General features: G+C 31.9%; 1 protein-coding gene across 1 annotated transcript in view; it reads left to right on the forward strand.

The window, feature by feature from the left end:
• The window catches only part of LOC106470871 (sodium leak channel non-selective protein-like), a 66288-nt gene that overhangs the window by 29295 nt on the left and 19834 nt on the right, over nt 1-17159 (forward strand). Inside the window, exons 18-23 of the mRNA XM_022399514.1 lie at nt 742-909; nt 1901-2005; nt 4133-4236; nt 7172-7292; nt 13868-13966; nt 15634-15834. Of these exons, the coding sequence (XP_022255222.1) occupies nt 742-909; nt 1901-2005; nt 4133-4236; nt 7172-7292; nt 13868-13966; nt 15634-15834 (798 nt within the window). The remainder of the gene's footprint in view (nt 1-741; nt 910-1900; nt 2006-4132; nt 4237-7171; nt 7293-13867; nt 13967-15633; nt 15835-17159) is intronic.

Below are 17159 nucleotides of genomic sequence, written 5' to 3' on the forward strand. Positions count from 1 at the left end.
TAACAAATAAGTAAATAACTAGTAAATACTAAAAAAGGTTTAACTTAGTTATTTAGTTTAGTACTTCTAAAACCTAACTAAAATCTTACTATTGCTTTCTACTGTAATTTATTTTTTTATTATTTAGGGAGCATTATAAATAATTATGTTTTTTAAAAAAAAAACTACTATTGTTATAAATAACACATTCAATTGAACTAAACTATGCATGCCTATTTAAATATATTTACACATGGCTTGTGTATATTGTATATATAGATATATATTATTCATACCTTCAATGTATAGGACTCAAGCAGATTTTGACATCAAATTTTGGGGTAAAAAGTGTGTCTTATACACCGAAAAATACGGTAATGATTACCCGTCACCTGAAATGGGCTGAGCAAGGCTGAGCAGCTAGCATCACATTACAACCAAAAATAATAACTGTGCTTCATGACTGTCGATGCATTAAAACGGTGACAATCGAATCTCATTATTCGGTCTGATAAGAGTTGCTTGATGTTGGATGGTGCTGACTAACTGCTTTCCTGCTAGACTATCACTTGGAAATTAGAGATGGTTAGTGCAGATTTGTTAAAGATACAACAAACAAAGAAACCTAAATCATTACAAACATAACACCAACTAAATTTCTAGTGTGTATTCCAGACAAATTTTGAAGGTTAATTCGTTTAAAACTCTAGCATTTTAAACATTTTTATTAGACAGTTTTTTTTTTTCCAACCCGCCCTGTAGGTGAGCTTGGTTTTTCTGTGTTGGATGCCTGAAAAAGTTCCTCCTCAATCTGGACCTCAGCTTTTGATGATTTTGCGTTGTGTACGTCCATTAAGGATCTTTAGTCTGGTGCCTCACATGCGTAAGGTGGTCTATGAACTCCTAAGAGGTTTTAAGGAGATTTTACTGGCAAGTTTAACTCGTTTTTGCAAAATAAATTTTATTTGTAAGCATGTATAAACAGTTTTTGGTTGTTGTTTTTTCCAAAAAATAATGGAATTAGTTTTTAAATATTATTAAAAATGTGTGTTTTAAAAAATCATTTCCAACAAAATAAAAGAATTGAAACAATTTCAAATACGAAAGTGAATCTTTTTACATATTTTTGTCACTGCTTAGAACTATCAGTTTAGTTTCTTTAGCAGAGTAGAATCTGATTTATGATTCTTAGAATTTATTCATTCTCAGAACTTTCCATGATAATTTAAATTTAACATTTCATCATATGTCACTATAAGGATACAGATTATTCGCTTGGAATCTTAGAGTTTATATTTCTTATTTCTTTTGTTTCACCCAGTCACAAATAATGATACCTTTGGTTAACTTCTGTATCAGGAAACTTGTGTTTCTATTACATTATCTGTAGCCTGGCCCGTCTTCTCTGTGTTTCAGTGTAAGAGTAACTAGGTTGTAATGTGTCCCTGTTTTATAGTTGAATTTATATTAGTTGAAAAATGTGATTGATCCAACAATACTATTTGCTAATAAACTTAAGTACTAAGTGGTGTTTTCTCTCGGTGTATTTCTTATAAACATTTCTATTGAACTATGTAAGTAAATCATTCTGTGTTATTTGGTTATCTTTTGCTTTCGTATTTAGACTCATGGGCACAGAATAAAACTTTTTAACGGTTTTTACATCTAACTCATCACTGAGGACACAATGGCTTATAAATTTGATAAAAAAATATTATTACCTCATTTTTTTAAATGTTTAATGGTAATGAAATAAAAAGTCAACAAGTTTTGTTTTTACTCTGAACTAACTATTGTTAAACATCAAACAAACTGAATTTGATTAAAAAGAAGTTAAACATTTGCTTTCAATGGATTTGTATGTTTTGGTTTAAATTTCGGTTACCAGGGCTGGAGTAAACATAAAAATCTTTATATTCAGGTATCTGTTCTTCTCATTGTCTTGATGTTTGTATTTGCCTGTTATGGAGTGCACCTGTTTGGTGGTCGCCTTGCTCGATGCAATGATCCTACAATTGAAACTCGAGTAAGTGAAGTTAAATTAATCTTTAACCCTGTATGTGAACAGTGGGAGTCCAAATGAAAATTCATGACCTTTTTTCAGAGTTGTGTTGAAAATTTAATTAAACAACTTTATAATCAGTGTATATCAATAAACTTGGCATAAAAACATAGTTTATACTTCAAAGTTTTATATTATCTAAGTTTGAATTTCAAAAAGAAATATTTAAATAAATTCTCAATGTGCAGAATCATGTGACTTGGTGGCACTGTGACTTCTCATATGTAGTTTTTTTGTCTTCAGATTGTTTTACCAATGACAAATCAGAATCTAAAATATATATAATTCTCTCTGACATTACTATTGGACATGCTTGTAACCAATAGAAAGAGTTATTTCTACATTATGTAAATCATATCATTGTCTGGTTTGTTGGAGTTATAAAAGTAACCAATAGAAAGAGTTATTTCTACACTATGTAAATCATATCATTGTCTGGTTTGTTGGAGTTATAAAAGCAGACGGTTCACGGTGAGAGCTTAATGACAGACAGAAAACGTTGCTTCAAGATGTAACGAGATTTCTTAATCCAATTACAGAGAAGATAGAAAGCCATTTAAATTACATTAGTTTTTGGACATTCTTAACTAGTGTTTAATGTATTTTGTTGTGTTCTAAAGAAGATATTTGAAAGTTACTTGAACTATTTTCAGACAAACAAATGTATGAGTAGAAAAAAAAATTAGTCTTACCAAAATACTCTTAAATTATAAATAGGCCTATAAGCTTCAATAATTGGTAAATTTCTTGTTGTTTTTTATATATTTTTTGTTTGTTTTTACATATCTTTCAGAAGTAACTAAAATGTGAAAATTAGAAACTTGTTAGATTACATAAGAAAAATTAAATAAAACATTTTGTCTTGAGCAATACGTAAGTGATGTGGTGAATTGATGTCACTTGATATTTTGTTTATCATAATCTCTTGAAAGGTAATTTATGGCTTTGTTTGGTTAGTTAGACACAGTTCGAAGAACTATAAAAGAACAAAAAAAAATTAAATGTAAACAGCTGTAATGTCTTATGAGCCCGAGGCTGTTTAGGATACATAACTATATTTGTCTATTATAATCTTCAGTCATTCTACAAAATATGTATTTTTGATTATATTTCATATTTTTAATAAATCATTTTCAATGTGGTGGTTATGTTACATCTTATTCTAGTATAAAACTGGTTTTTGTTTTGTTTTTCAGTTTATGTATAATAGTATTATAACTTGACACACTAATATTAATCTGACTTAAGTGACATGCTTGAATTTTAGAATTTCAGTTTGATGTATTATTACTGAACTGATTTAATGAATATGTTAGAATTAACATTTACTAATATTAAACTGACTTATAGAATGTGCCTGAATTCAGTTATCAATTGGTGAAATGTTTATTAAATATAATTGGGCAATGATGTGGTGAGTCCAATATTTATTTATATATGTATGTATGTGTGTGTGTGTGTGTGTGTGTGTGTGTGTGCGTGCGTGTGCTAGATGTGCTTCGGAAGGATCCCTGAAAGTGTTCTGTTTCAAGAATAAATAAAATTAAAAGTAACAAATATTTTTATTTCTTGCTTTTGAAGTTCATATATCATGCTGTGTTGTAGCTTACAGAGTGCATAATTCATCTCTTGATTCATGGCACGGGCACATTATACTGACATCACGACAGTTGAAATTGCAACATTAAGCATCACTTAAGTGACATCATTTTAGTGTCTGCTGACTGACAGACAACACACTACAGTAGAGTGATGCAAGTGGTTAAAACAGGTGACCCCTCCAGGCAGCCTTCAGCCCCCTTTTGAGAAAATAAATGTTTCATTACAGTTATCATAATTGTTTGGTAATTATTGATATTGTTTTTTTAAGTCAGTTTTTTGCATCTCACTGCAGTATCATGTCAGACCTATAGAAGGAAGACTTAACAAAGTGCTGATGAAATATTTTAGGGAAGCCCTATATACTTAAAAAAAAGAGAGGTAAATCTTAACTTTAGAATTTAGTTTTATATCTATGCAAAAGCTTTAAAATTGTGTTTTTCATTTGGCAGTTTTGAAATTACCAAACTTTTGTTTTTTTTTATGTATTAGGAAAAGTGTGTTGGAGTGTTCATGAGAAAAGTGTTCATTACTAAAATGAAACTGGAACCCGGAGCAAATGAGTCTTATCCTGCTATTCTGGTACCTCGAGTTTGGTGAGAAAATTAATGCTTTTAATCACTAGGCATGTTAATCATATGTTTATAAAAGAAAATGCATATATACACTGCTTGCGAATCCTTTTTCAATTACAAAGGGAATCCCTGGAGTTTTATGTCAGTGATTTCTGGAAACAACGAATTCTACCCTAAAAAAAAGAAAGGAAAATTTTCACATGTTTTAGTGAAAAAATTTTGTTTTTAACTTATGCAAAATAGTGTTGAGTATTAAAGATTTTACGTATTTAGGGATTTTAAGCACGTATTCTAAGTCATTAAAAATTTTAGAAACAAAATTTTTAAAATATACAATAAATTTCCTGTGATATAAGTTAAGTCTAGGTCTTAAATTCTAAATATTAAAAAAAAAAAATAGTGGAATTGGAATTTGAGAACAGCTGGCTGAGCTCAGTTCTTTTCTTTACAACCTCGTTACTTTGAAAGCTAGTCCATTTATGCAGGTTATGTTCCACATGCAGAGAAACTATGCTGATTCGTACTTTATTTCTACATTTTGTAGATTTTGGAGAAAACATTTTGTTCTTCCTGCTGATTTAGGTCATAAAACCTAGTTTAGTAGCATCTTGTAGTTCTATAATTTTTTCTTCCAAGTAAGGAATCGGGAATGCTTATGTTATCATAATGGAGATTTACTAGTCCTTTGGATCCCCATTGAGTGCATCTTTTTTATATGGGTTCGTGGGTGATTTTCGTGTTGGACATGGAAGTTTGTACTGATGGTTTTGGGCAGAATGGAATCAGTTTAGAAATGTCTTGCAACAAGACAAAGAAAATGTTTCAGGGCTAGCTTATTTGACTTTGTTTTGTTTTGCACTTGGATCATTTTTTTAATACAGTAACACAGATGGGCAGCGACTTGTTCCACAAGTCTATTACCAGTGATGATTACCATGTGTTTGTAAAACCGGAGGAAAGAATTTATTTGTGAATATTCGGAAATTTTTAGTATTGACAAGCCTTTCTGCTCACACCCATGCACGTATTCGCTTTCTTCTAGCTCTGAATACTTTTTTTGTGTAACTGAGTTCAGCTATGAGTATTTTTAAAGTAATTGCTGAAGGAAAGTTGATTTTATCACCTTGGCTGGTGTTTAGATGTTTGCTTTGCACTAGCAACCAAAGGAGTAGAAATAATTTCTGGAATTTCTTGCTTATTATATTTGGAAATTAGGGAAAATGTGATAACAGAAGCAGTTTTATTTATGCTCAGTGCTATAGCATTTTAATCCATAAAGTAGTGTTAGCTGTAGGTATTAAGACAGTGTTTATGGATCCATTAGACTCATGGTGTGGTTAGAGTGGAGTGCCACATAGATCGATAAAAGTTTCCATAAAGTCTTGTTAACTGTTGATGTTAAAACAATGTTTATGGATCCATTAGACTCATGGTGTGGTTAGAATGAAGGTCCACATATATCAATAAAAGTTTCCAAAAAGTCTTGTTAGCTGTAGATGTTTAAACAATGTTCCATTAGACACATGGTGTGGTAAGAATGAAGGTCCACATAGGTCGATAAAAGTTTCCATAAAGTCTTGTTAACTGTTGATGTTAAAACAGTGTTTATGGATCCATTAGCCTCATGGCATGGTAAGAATGAAGGTCCACATATATCAATAAAAGCTTATAAATTTACAAGTTATACTGTAATGAATTTTACATTTTCTCAGTATCTTATGTAATTCTTTGAATTAAATCCACATGATCGTCAAGTAATTTTAACGTTAATATAGGAAAGGGAACAGCTGTTAGACTAAATCTTTAAGATTTATTTATACACAAAAAGAAACAACAAACAAGGCGTTTGATTCTCTCAGCCCACAGAATACTTGTGATAAGCAGTGTTTGTACATATAAAAGTGAAGACTAACGCAAAGTTAAAATACAAAGATTTATTTTACTCCTTTGGTGGGTTTAAAACCTGTTACAGCATCTGAGTTAAGCATTGTCTTCAAAAAGATTCTTTCTTTAGCAAAACAGATTATTCTGTATAAATAGTTAGCTGTACCTGAAAGCATTACTGTGATTGTTACGGGAAAACAACTCAAGAGGATATCAAATGTTTTTCATCATAAAAAATGTTATAATGCACATTTTGATTTACTATTGTATAAAAATATGTATTTTGGAGATCAAAACTGGAACAGGAGAACACTGGTGGTAATATAATTTTTCTCTCAAGTAAATAGAACATACTTCTTGTTGTCCCAGGGCTAACCCGCGAAACTTCAACTTTGACAACTTGGGCTCGGCCATGCTCACACTATTTGAGGTTCTATCCTTAGAAGGCTATGCTGAAGTACGTGATATCCTGATAGAACAGACAGGAGAAGTGAGTTAGATGTTTGACATTTCCTGTTGCTGTGGGATGCACATGACCTCTGATATCTAGAGAAGGGGTTATAGCACTGTCTGTAATAACAAAATAGATTGTGTGTGTGTGTTGACTACCATAGTGAACTGTGTTCATTTCTCTTCATCAACTGAACCTATTTCATCTAACCTTAGCATCGGAGAATAATTCAGTTTCTTTAGTTTGTGTGTTCACATCTAACAGTATTACTTGTTTTAAGAACAAGAACTGTTATTAACAAACTAAAAAAAAGCATTTTATTTGGTGTCATATTTTGTGTCTTAGTATACTTACATGTACCTTAATGTCATTTTACATGAAACTTAATTATTCATGTTCCCAGCACTGTGGTCTCGTTGCAGTGCAGAAAACCCCTTTATCTTCTAGTTACTTTCAACATCTGTTTTTTGTACTACTGACATCTTTGACACTGTGCAAAGACAAAAAGAACAAGCTCTTCAGTTCGGTCTAGAGTAATGAACACTGTTTATATTTCTTCATTACCAGTTTCCTAACTTTCTGATTTCTCTGTTTCTATTAACTGCTCTCCTATTTCTGTAGGGCCAACCCTCGCAGGTTCAACTTTGACAATATAGGCAATGCTATGCTGGCACTCTTTGAAGTTCTTTCCTTCAAGGGCTGGCTGGACATTCGTGATGTCTTACTCAAGAGGCTGGGACCTGTAAGTTTTCTTCTGCCCTCACATTTGCCAAATCAGATGGCATAAATTTTTTCCAAAACATTAGTATTTGTGACCACAGAGAATTGCATCTATTACTGAACTTTTATCTTATCTTCTTTTTTAGTTTTTGGGTTTTGCAACATGAATGCTAGTTTCATGCTATTGTATAAGTGTTTGTTTAGCTTTAATTTTAAAACTGATTCTTTGCTGTCACAAGCAAGCCATTACAAAATACAGCTTAAATGATTTTCTGTTAGCTGTGATAAGGTATAAGAAAAAAATGGTTAAAACTAGTTGATTTCACACTTAGACGTTTAAATGCAGTATATGTAAACTTACCTGAAACGGTTAATAAAAAGTTCAGGGACAAAGAAAATTGTCACATTGATATAAAAAATTTAAATATCAGTGAAAATATTTTTTTCACACCTTTTGAATATTTTCTTTTTGCCAATGCAAAATACAGAAAAAGATAAAAGAACGAAAGTGGGGGATGCAAGTGCGTTAAAAAATGTGGTGTTAAAATAAAAATGCTACAGTGTAAAACTGAAATATGGCTTTGTTCTGCAATCTACTTAAAAACTATGCTTTATAAAGCATTAATGTGTCAAGTGCATGATGTAGGTTTAACTTTGTTTGCCCTGAGTTTATTTTTCAGAAATGAGCATTTCTCAGTTGTGCATTGCAAATTGCTGAGTGTTGTTTAATCTAATTATTCTAATATGTAAAATTCTTGAAATAGTTTTCCTAATTTTACTTTCCATGGATTGTACTATGCTTATAAAATCATGTTTACACCCCATTATCTCTTTGTGTGTTGTTTTTATGGTAGTTGGTTTAACATTTATTGTTATGTCCATTGTCTATGCAGAACTGATTTTGTTATTAGTACTAACTGTTTGATATTCACTTGCTTCAATATTCATCTCAGTCCTGTTTTTTATGTTTTGTGATTGTACTGTTGTTACTACACATTTTCTGTAATGAGTTTAGAAGTGTTCTCACATTAATTCTCGTCTGGAATACCTGGTTTTGAAAGATATTTTTTAAGAACGGGTCTTCTTTACAGAATCTACTGTACAAATGGAATATTCAGAAGTACTCGTGTCATGATGCATAATCTGATGGATAGGAGATACTACTTTGAATTAATGAAACATTATAATGACTTAAGATTTAATTATATCTGTATAGATCTTTAGAACAGCTCCATTATTTGGTGATCTAAGATGTTTAATTCTCAAGTTAACGATTATTTCCAGATATATTACATCATTGTATTTGGAGCTTCGTTCTAATTTTTATTAATTCCGTTATGCTGTTTCATATTTATTTCTCATTTTACCTGACTTGTTGATTATTTTAATCAACTTCAAATATTTTGTTTGTTTTGAATTTTGCACAAAGCTAAACAAGTGCTATCTACACTAGCCATCCGTAATTTAGCAGTGAAAGACTAAAGGGAAGGCAGCTAATCATCACCACCCTCTGACAACTCTTGGGCTACTCGTTTACCAATGAATAGTGGGATTCACCGTCACATTATAATGCCTCTACGGCTGAAAGGGCGAGCATGTTTAATGGGACGAGAATTTGAACCTGCGTTTTTTCTGATTCAACTTTGGCTAATCTGATAGGACCCACAAAATACCTAAAAGTTCACCAGAAAATGTTTTTTGGGGTAAAATCTGAATTATCTTAGCCTTGACTAATTCTCAAAAAAAAAGCAGAGACACAGTGAAACAATGTTTAGTTTCAACACTCGTAAACATGATCAGGGTTTTAAGTGGCAAGTGTATTTCATCACTTTTACTGAAGAAATATTTGTGTGTTAAACAAGGAATGTTATATTCCTGGGATATCACCTGACTTGGCAATTATATTTGTCCATTTAGATGAGTTTGATATTGTGTTATGCAAACTTACCATATGTTTTGTACCCACTCAATTAATATATAATTATTCAAAATTTCTGTACATTTGTTCTTAGTATAGAAAGTCTGTCAAAGGGAGCCACTAAGTTCCCCTCACTCTAGTTACTTATGAAACTAGGTCATTCAATTAGGGTAACACATGTGCTTTCTCTAAGGAAAGATTGCTGTAACATGGAGCATACTGTAGAGAAATCAACAGTGGTCTTTTCTTTCCAATTTTAACATACCAGAGTGATACAGATGGAAAGAAATGCTCCAAAGTTACCATATCAAACACACCCAGACACAAGAGAAATGCTCCAAGGTTATTATATCAAGTTAATCCAAATGGACAGAAATGCTCCAATTTTAACATATCAGGGTGATACAGATGGATAGAATGCTCCAAGATTATCATATCAAACACATCCAGACACAAGAGAAATGCTCTAAGAGTATCATATCAAGTTTGTTAAAGATGAACAGAAGTGCTTTAACATTATATCAAACTCATCCAGACACACAGATGGACAGAACAGAAGTGTTCCAAGATTGTGATATCAAACTGACTAAGATGTACAGAAATATGTCAAAGTTACCACATCAAGCTCATCCAGATACCCAGAAATGTGTCAAGGTTATCCATGTCTACAGAAGTCATCCAAGGTTACAATATGATCTCATCCATATACTTAGAAATGTTCGAATATTACCATTTCAAGCTCATCCAAAAACACCGAAATGTTCCAAGGTTACCAGATCAAACTCATCCAGATACCTAGCAATGTTCCAAGGTTACTGGATCAATCTCATTCAAATGCTCCAAGGTTATATGTCAGTCTCATCCAGTTGCACAAAAGTGTTCTAAGGTTGCCTTATCCAGTTCATCCAGATATACAATTGTCCTTGATAATTACTAAACGTTCTCCAGTGATCATGGTTAGCAGTGATACGTGTACTGTTGGGAAATACAGTAGACCCATCAATGAACACAATGGAACTGTTTAATATTTGCCTATTCAGCTCAAAGAAAGTACAAAGTTATTCAGAAAAATACAGATTTCCCCTTAACATATTCACTACTCAGAGATTGATGTGATTGTCAAAAGATCTGGTCATTTATTTAATATTTATCCCTGCCATATTGCAAGAGAGAAAATGTAGACATACAATGATGTAACACAGAAATAAACCTATAGATCATTTTTGTATTTTTATTTGGATTGTTTACTTGTATTTCATTACTAATGAATGTGATGATATGTTGAAAAGTGTCATTTTTTTCAGATGCTGTTATAAGATTACTCATAGCATAAACTTGATGTTTGTGAGAGAGAGAAAATGTTTAGAAAAATAAAATTAGTTAATATGGCATTAGAATGTTTAATGAAGGCTTTCCTTATCAACCTGCATTTAGATCATTAAGATGTAGAGTAATTAAGTTTAGTTGTGTCTTAATTTTCAGATTTCAGTTGGCCAAAATGTATGTATACTCTAAAATGAATGTTTATATGGTTTAAGCTATATTATAAACATATAGTCTGCTGTTTATAATCAAAGTGATTCAGAATATCGCATTTTATTTTATTTTTTTGTTAAGTGCAAAGCTACACAATGGGCTATCTGTGCTGTGCCTACCACAGGTATTGAAACCCAGTTTTTAGCATTATAATCCTTCAGACATACTGCTGAGCCACTGAGGGGCATTTCTTTTTATAAGATTTTAAATCATGTAATACAATAAGTTGTACACTACACTAATGTATACTGTACTGTAAAAAACAGTGTTGTTATCATAAATAACAAATTTATTTGGTGAAATAAATCAAAAACATTAGATGGGAGAAAAAAAATGCCTGCAAATTTTTGTCAATGATAAGAAATGCAAAAATGTGAATAAGATGTTTGTATGTATGTGTGAATCTAGAAATGAGAAGTAAGAGGCTATTGGATGAACGTAATTGTCAATTTTTAACATTCTGAGCACGTATATATTTCGTTGAACTTAATAATGAAATAAGAAAAAATATAACTAGAAATCCAATTTTACAAATTGTTAAGAAGTAGTAAGAGAAAAAGGATAATAGAATATATATGTAGACTATGTAACAGTGTATCTTAGACTTCTAGCCCCCTAGTGGCTCAGTGATAAGCTTTATGGCTTATAATAGTAAACTTCAGAGTTTGATGGCCACGGTAAACATAGCGCAGACAGTTTTGCACTTAAAAACATACAAATTCAGATCTGTAATAAGTGTACAAAATCAATGGATTGAAGAGCTGGAGTGTCCAGAAAATTGTGTATGCTAATCACTTTGGTAATTAATGCTAGAGAGGTGTTTTATTTTTATTACTAGCATATCGTAATGCAAAAGCGTAATGTTTGAGAGTTGAAACACAATTTATATGTTGAATGTTATCCGAGGTGAGACTTACCATTGTCTAACATTCTATGGCAATACTAAGAAGTGCGTAATTAAAGTTCAGGGAAGTACAACACTTATTCATACTGTTTGGTTCTAGGTGAGGCTAAACTTTTTTCACAATACTGAAATTCGGCTCTACTGCAGCGTTTCATTGGTAGTTGATATGATGACCGGGATGTTGAGAGAATGATCTAAATATATTTAAACTGAGAATGATCATTGCATAATTTAATTCATTGTTAGCTGTGTATCTTGGTGTAGTCTTTACGGGGCCATCTTCTAATCCTTAATGAAAACATCGTGGATATTTTACGAGGTCACTGATAGACAATGCATTAGGAAAACTGTACTAAGTCATGTTCAATTTTTAAAGTAACTGTTTCCATTTTCTGTTTTTTATTTCTTGATCAGACCCTGCTCAAACTATTTTAATATGTTTTTATTTGTAATAAAGGTTTTTCTTTATGGCATTTACTGCTATTTATTCCATCTGTGACTTTGTCTTTCATTCATCTTTGTAAGGGTAATGTTGATCAGCTAAATTCAAAGTCAAAGGCAATTTGTAAAAGAACTTATGAATCTGTGTGCATATATAACTTCATACATGCATTTTATGTAATGTATTTACATATTCATATACTTGTTTTTTTCTTTTCTAAGCATAATGGTGTTTGTAAGCATGTATTGTACTGCATGTTATCAGTGATTTTTTTCTTCTTTATGTGATGATTGTATTTACTCTGTGTTTAACTGTGTTCCTGAGCGTTTTTGTACTGACTGTGTTTTGTTTCTAAAGATGACACTAGAATCATATGAATATTTATATATATATATAAGCCACTTTTTGTTATTATTGATGTTTGATTAGTTTTGTTTGCGGGTAAAGCAACAAGTTTCTTTTTTTTTTAATATAATCTTATAAAAAAAAGTTGAGAATATCAATTCCTAACAATGTTTAATACAAAAACAATTGTAAGTGATCAAAAATGATAAGGAATAAGTACAAGTTATACCTGGTTAAAAGTGAAATGCCTATACGTTGTTGTATTTGCTTGAAAATGTTGCTTTTAAATTGTTTCATAAAAATTTAAAACAGTTGAGTAACTATGATAAGTAATGTTACTTACACTATACACATACATTAGCTTATTGAGTCTTTTAAGAAAAACAATAACAGCAAAAGTTTTACTTACGTGGTAGATTTTGTCAAGCGGGTTTGTTTTCTTATTTTACATTTAAATTGAGCAATAAGTACATATGTCTGTGAGAAATCAGCTTTATGTTGTTATCCTTCAAAATATGTTAATTAATAATGGTAATATTTTAAACGAGTCAAAATTTTACAGGCTAAGCTAGGGATAGTTTATCAATAGGCTACAACATTAGATGTGTTTGTCAATATCACATATGTAACAAATCTGACGGAATAGGATCTTAGTATAATGTTGTTAACCCATTCACTGTGGCTGGGATGTATATTTCCCAGTGCTCCCACCTCCTCATACTGTGACTGGGACAAACATTTCCCATTGTCGATGCTGGTTACATCTTCCTCTGCTGGGTCCAGGTTCATGATCTTGACTATCGTCACTAGATGGAGAGCTAGCATCCTCTTGTCTCATTGCCTCTTCATCGTCACCCATTTGAACACCACTTGACTCATTTTTCATTATCGTCTAAGCTATCTGAGACAAGAGCATCAACCACAATTAGATAGTAATTAGGGTTACTGCTCGCTGCTCTAATGATGCACACACGGTTGGCACGCAGTTGTCGTACATTCCACTTGGGCATCTTGTTGGTTACTGAAGCGCCGAGTGGAAAACATTGAGGGAAACCACATATCAACATTAGGTGGGATGTCAATAAATACTTTCCAACTAATTTTATTCCCATACGTCATGAGCAGCAATTCTGAATGACAATGGGAAACATTTACTTCAGTTGCAGTGTGAGAAGATGGGAGCACTGGGAAATATACATCCAAGCCGCAGTGTAAGGGTTAAACGAAAACATACAGGTTGAAAGATTAAAAAAAACTAGTTTAGTATTTTAAGTGCTTTAGTAGGATAGTGGACTGTTTTTATTTTGAAATACTGGATAACCAGTAAATACTGAACTTCTGTCATTAGAACAACTGTTTTAAATGTTTAAGTATTCAAGTTCACATTTCACACTTGTAGCAGTGTTGTTACTGTTGTAATTTAATACATATGGTTTGTTCTTTTAACTCTAGATCCATGCCATCTATATTCATATCTTCGTGTTTCTCGGTTGTATGATCGGGCTGACTTTGTTTGTGGGTGTTGTTATTGCTAATTACAGTGAAAATAAGGTATGTTATCCTTTACACAAAAGTATCATATTTTAGAATAAAAAAAGTAGTCACTAAGATCTAAAACTAAATTAATTTCTTGTATGCCCATATGTGTTGTATTGAAGCATGTTTCTACAGCTTAAAATTTTTTGAATTATATACTGACAATACATATAAATATCTGTTTAATTACAAATGCTGAAGTTTTTAAAACAGTCTATGAAATATTAAGTCTGATGACATGTGTAAGAAATCTCACCAGGGAGTATCTTGGATATTTCAGATTTGTATACAGCAACAGTTTGTTAAGTTAGTTAGGCTACAAAGTTAGCCTAATGTTATCAAATAATTGCATTAAATCGGTTGTAGTATATTATGCTACCAACAATGTCAAACAAACCACCAAATGTAATGCAGCATACAAAAACAGATATAATTAATACAGTGTAAGCTTATAGGCCTAAATTTTGTAGTAAAACTCGTGTACTCTGTAAGTAGTCTTCCTTTCTTCACATATCTTAATTTCTCCAGTTCAGATTTCAAAATCAGAGATATGTAAAAGTAGCAATTCAGATCTATTCTTTGTCATTCGTGAGTCACTGTCCAAGAGGCCTTTTAGTTCAGAGGAGTGACTTGTCTGAGACAAAAAACAAATCTGAAATGCTATTTTTACATCTGATTCTGAATCCAAAATGTATAAATTAAGAGGGGAAAAAAAACATCTGCAGTTTACATGATCTTGACCATAGATTTTAGGCCTAATGATACCTAATGCTTTGGCAGCTTTTGGCATTTAAACTATTACGTTTAAAGTGTTAGCTTAGACCATGTAGTGTAATAGACATAGATTTTTAATCTGTTTTTAACAGGTTAGTCACATTTAGTTTTTCAAGCTCTGAAGCTTGTAATTTTTTTCCTTCAAACAACAAACAGATAAAAATGTACTTTCAAGAAAACTTCTTTTCAGCAGCATTTTGTACTTGTTGGTTGAAGTTTTATTTCCCGCAGTTTTTCTTTCTGCTGGAATGATATCTTGGGCTCCTTGCTGATGTGTTGGAAATTGAATTAGAATATGAATACGATTAACCTCTGAATTGAATTGTTTTGTCTTTTCAAGTCTTCTGTGTTATAAGTGCACTCAGGCTGCAGTCTAATAATTATCATTGCCTATTAAAACAAAAAATTTTCTATGATACCAATTTTATTATTCGGTCCACCAAATTTTCTACCAGAACTTTCACAGTTTGTTGAAACTCTGTCGAGGTTTTATTGTATATTTAATTGATTATTCAACTCAGTAGGTTCCTCACTAATGAACATCAATATACAGAAAAAACCCAAAAGGATTGGTTATTAAGTAGAGGTAGTGAATAATGTAAGTTAATATTGTTTAATGGCAGTATGTTCTGTTTTCCTGGATTTTCTCAAAAATATAATAAATTTTCCTTTTTTTTTAACCCTTGTCTTTGATAAACATTTGAGTTGTACTGCTTTTGTTGGGGTTACTCACATAAAGAATGTCTTCAAAGATAACTGAATTTGATGTATTTTCTAATCAACACAGTGCAAATCGGAATTGAATATACAGTGTTCAGTCTGGCAGATGGTAATTCAATCAAATGAAGTGTGTAACAAATTAATGTTATGTAAAGCTCTTAACATCATGCTCAAACTTTTCATCATAGGGAACAGCTCTCCTGACAGTAGACCAAAGAAGATGGTGTGACCTGAAGAAGAGATTAAAAATTGCTCAACCTCTTCATCTACCACCTAGACCTGATGGACACCACTTTAGGGCCTTCATCTATGATATCACTCAGAACCTACTGTTTAAGAGAGTGATTGCTGTTTTAGTCTTGACCAACAGTAGCTTGCTGTGTGTCAGTGTACGGTCTGTTTTAAATACATCTTATTGAATGGAAAGAATGGAGATATAACTGATAGTTTGTCATTTTACAAGATTTATTTAATGTAATTCGACAAAATATTCAAATATTCATTTCTTCACACCACTGAGGAGTCTTACCTATAAACAACACACTTGTTGAGTTTTTTAGAATTTTTCTCCCCATCCCAAGGAATAGCTTTAAATTTGCTAAGAAGGTATCGTCTCTTGAGGACATGATATCCATAAATGGTTTTGATTTTCAAGCATTTCTTTATCAATTTCTACTTAGCTTTTGTACATTCCTTGGTTGCCAAAATTTTTACGATGTCACATCAAGTGGTTTGATTACTTACTAATGAAACCAAGCTTTGGAAATAGCAATAAAACATTTAAATGTGACTGGATAGAGCAAGAATTAGACTTTTTTTGTATCATAATATGGCAAATAAAGTAGTTTGAGCAGTTGTTTATGGTTCTGTAGGAAAGTTGGCAGTCATAGATCCTAAAGCATTGACCAATAGCATTCTCTGAGAAGTTTTGAAGATTTAGGAATAACCCATAGAGTTGGGAGTCTTTTTATAGTTTCTTTAGCCTTGCTTTTTATCCATGAATGTGGTTGCATGTTAAATTACAGTATATCTATTTGAAAGCTACAGACACTCTTCAGTGAGAAAATATTAGATAAGCTTAATTAGGTTTAGTGAGAACCTAAAGCAACTTCAAAATATTCTTTTTTTTAAAATTCAAAAACAGCTAAAGTGGGATAGAAAAAATGCATAATTTTAAAAAACAACGTTTCGCCACTGTTAATGCCACTGATGATGCCACCTTAACAGTGGCAAGATGGTGCAAATTTTGAAGAGTGTGGGATCTCTCCAACGTTTATATTCAAAATGTTTATTGAATGTAATTTTTTTTTGTCGTATTCAAACACTGTGCATAGATAAATTGGTAAACTGGATACATAATTATTTCTAATCTAAATCATGATATGTTGTAAATAAAAGCATTGTTACTATTATCAGTGATAGTGAAATGTTTTCATTATTTTATTATCAATTTATTTGAATGACACAAGATCATTGGGAAATTACTGCATATTTTAAAAACAAGCAAAATGGCAACTTCCAGGGCATCTCAACATTAGCAATTCACAAAGTAGGATTTGTTGAGATTATCTATAAGAAAAGGGTCCGGCACGGCCAGGTGGTTAGGGTACTTGACTCACAATCTGAGGGTCGCGGGTTCAATTCCCTCGCCCTTTCAGCCGTGGGGGTGTTATAGTGTGATGGTCAATCCCACTATTCTTTGGTAAAAGAGTAG

This window comes from Limulus polyphemus, unplaced genomic scaffold (genome assembly GCF_000517525.1).
Source record: "Limulus polyphemus unplaced genomic scaffold, Limulus_polyphemus-2.1.2 Scaffold4261, whole genome shotgun sequence".
NCBI lineage: Eukaryota > Metazoa > Arthropoda > Merostomata > Xiphosura > Limulidae > Limulus > Limulus polyphemus.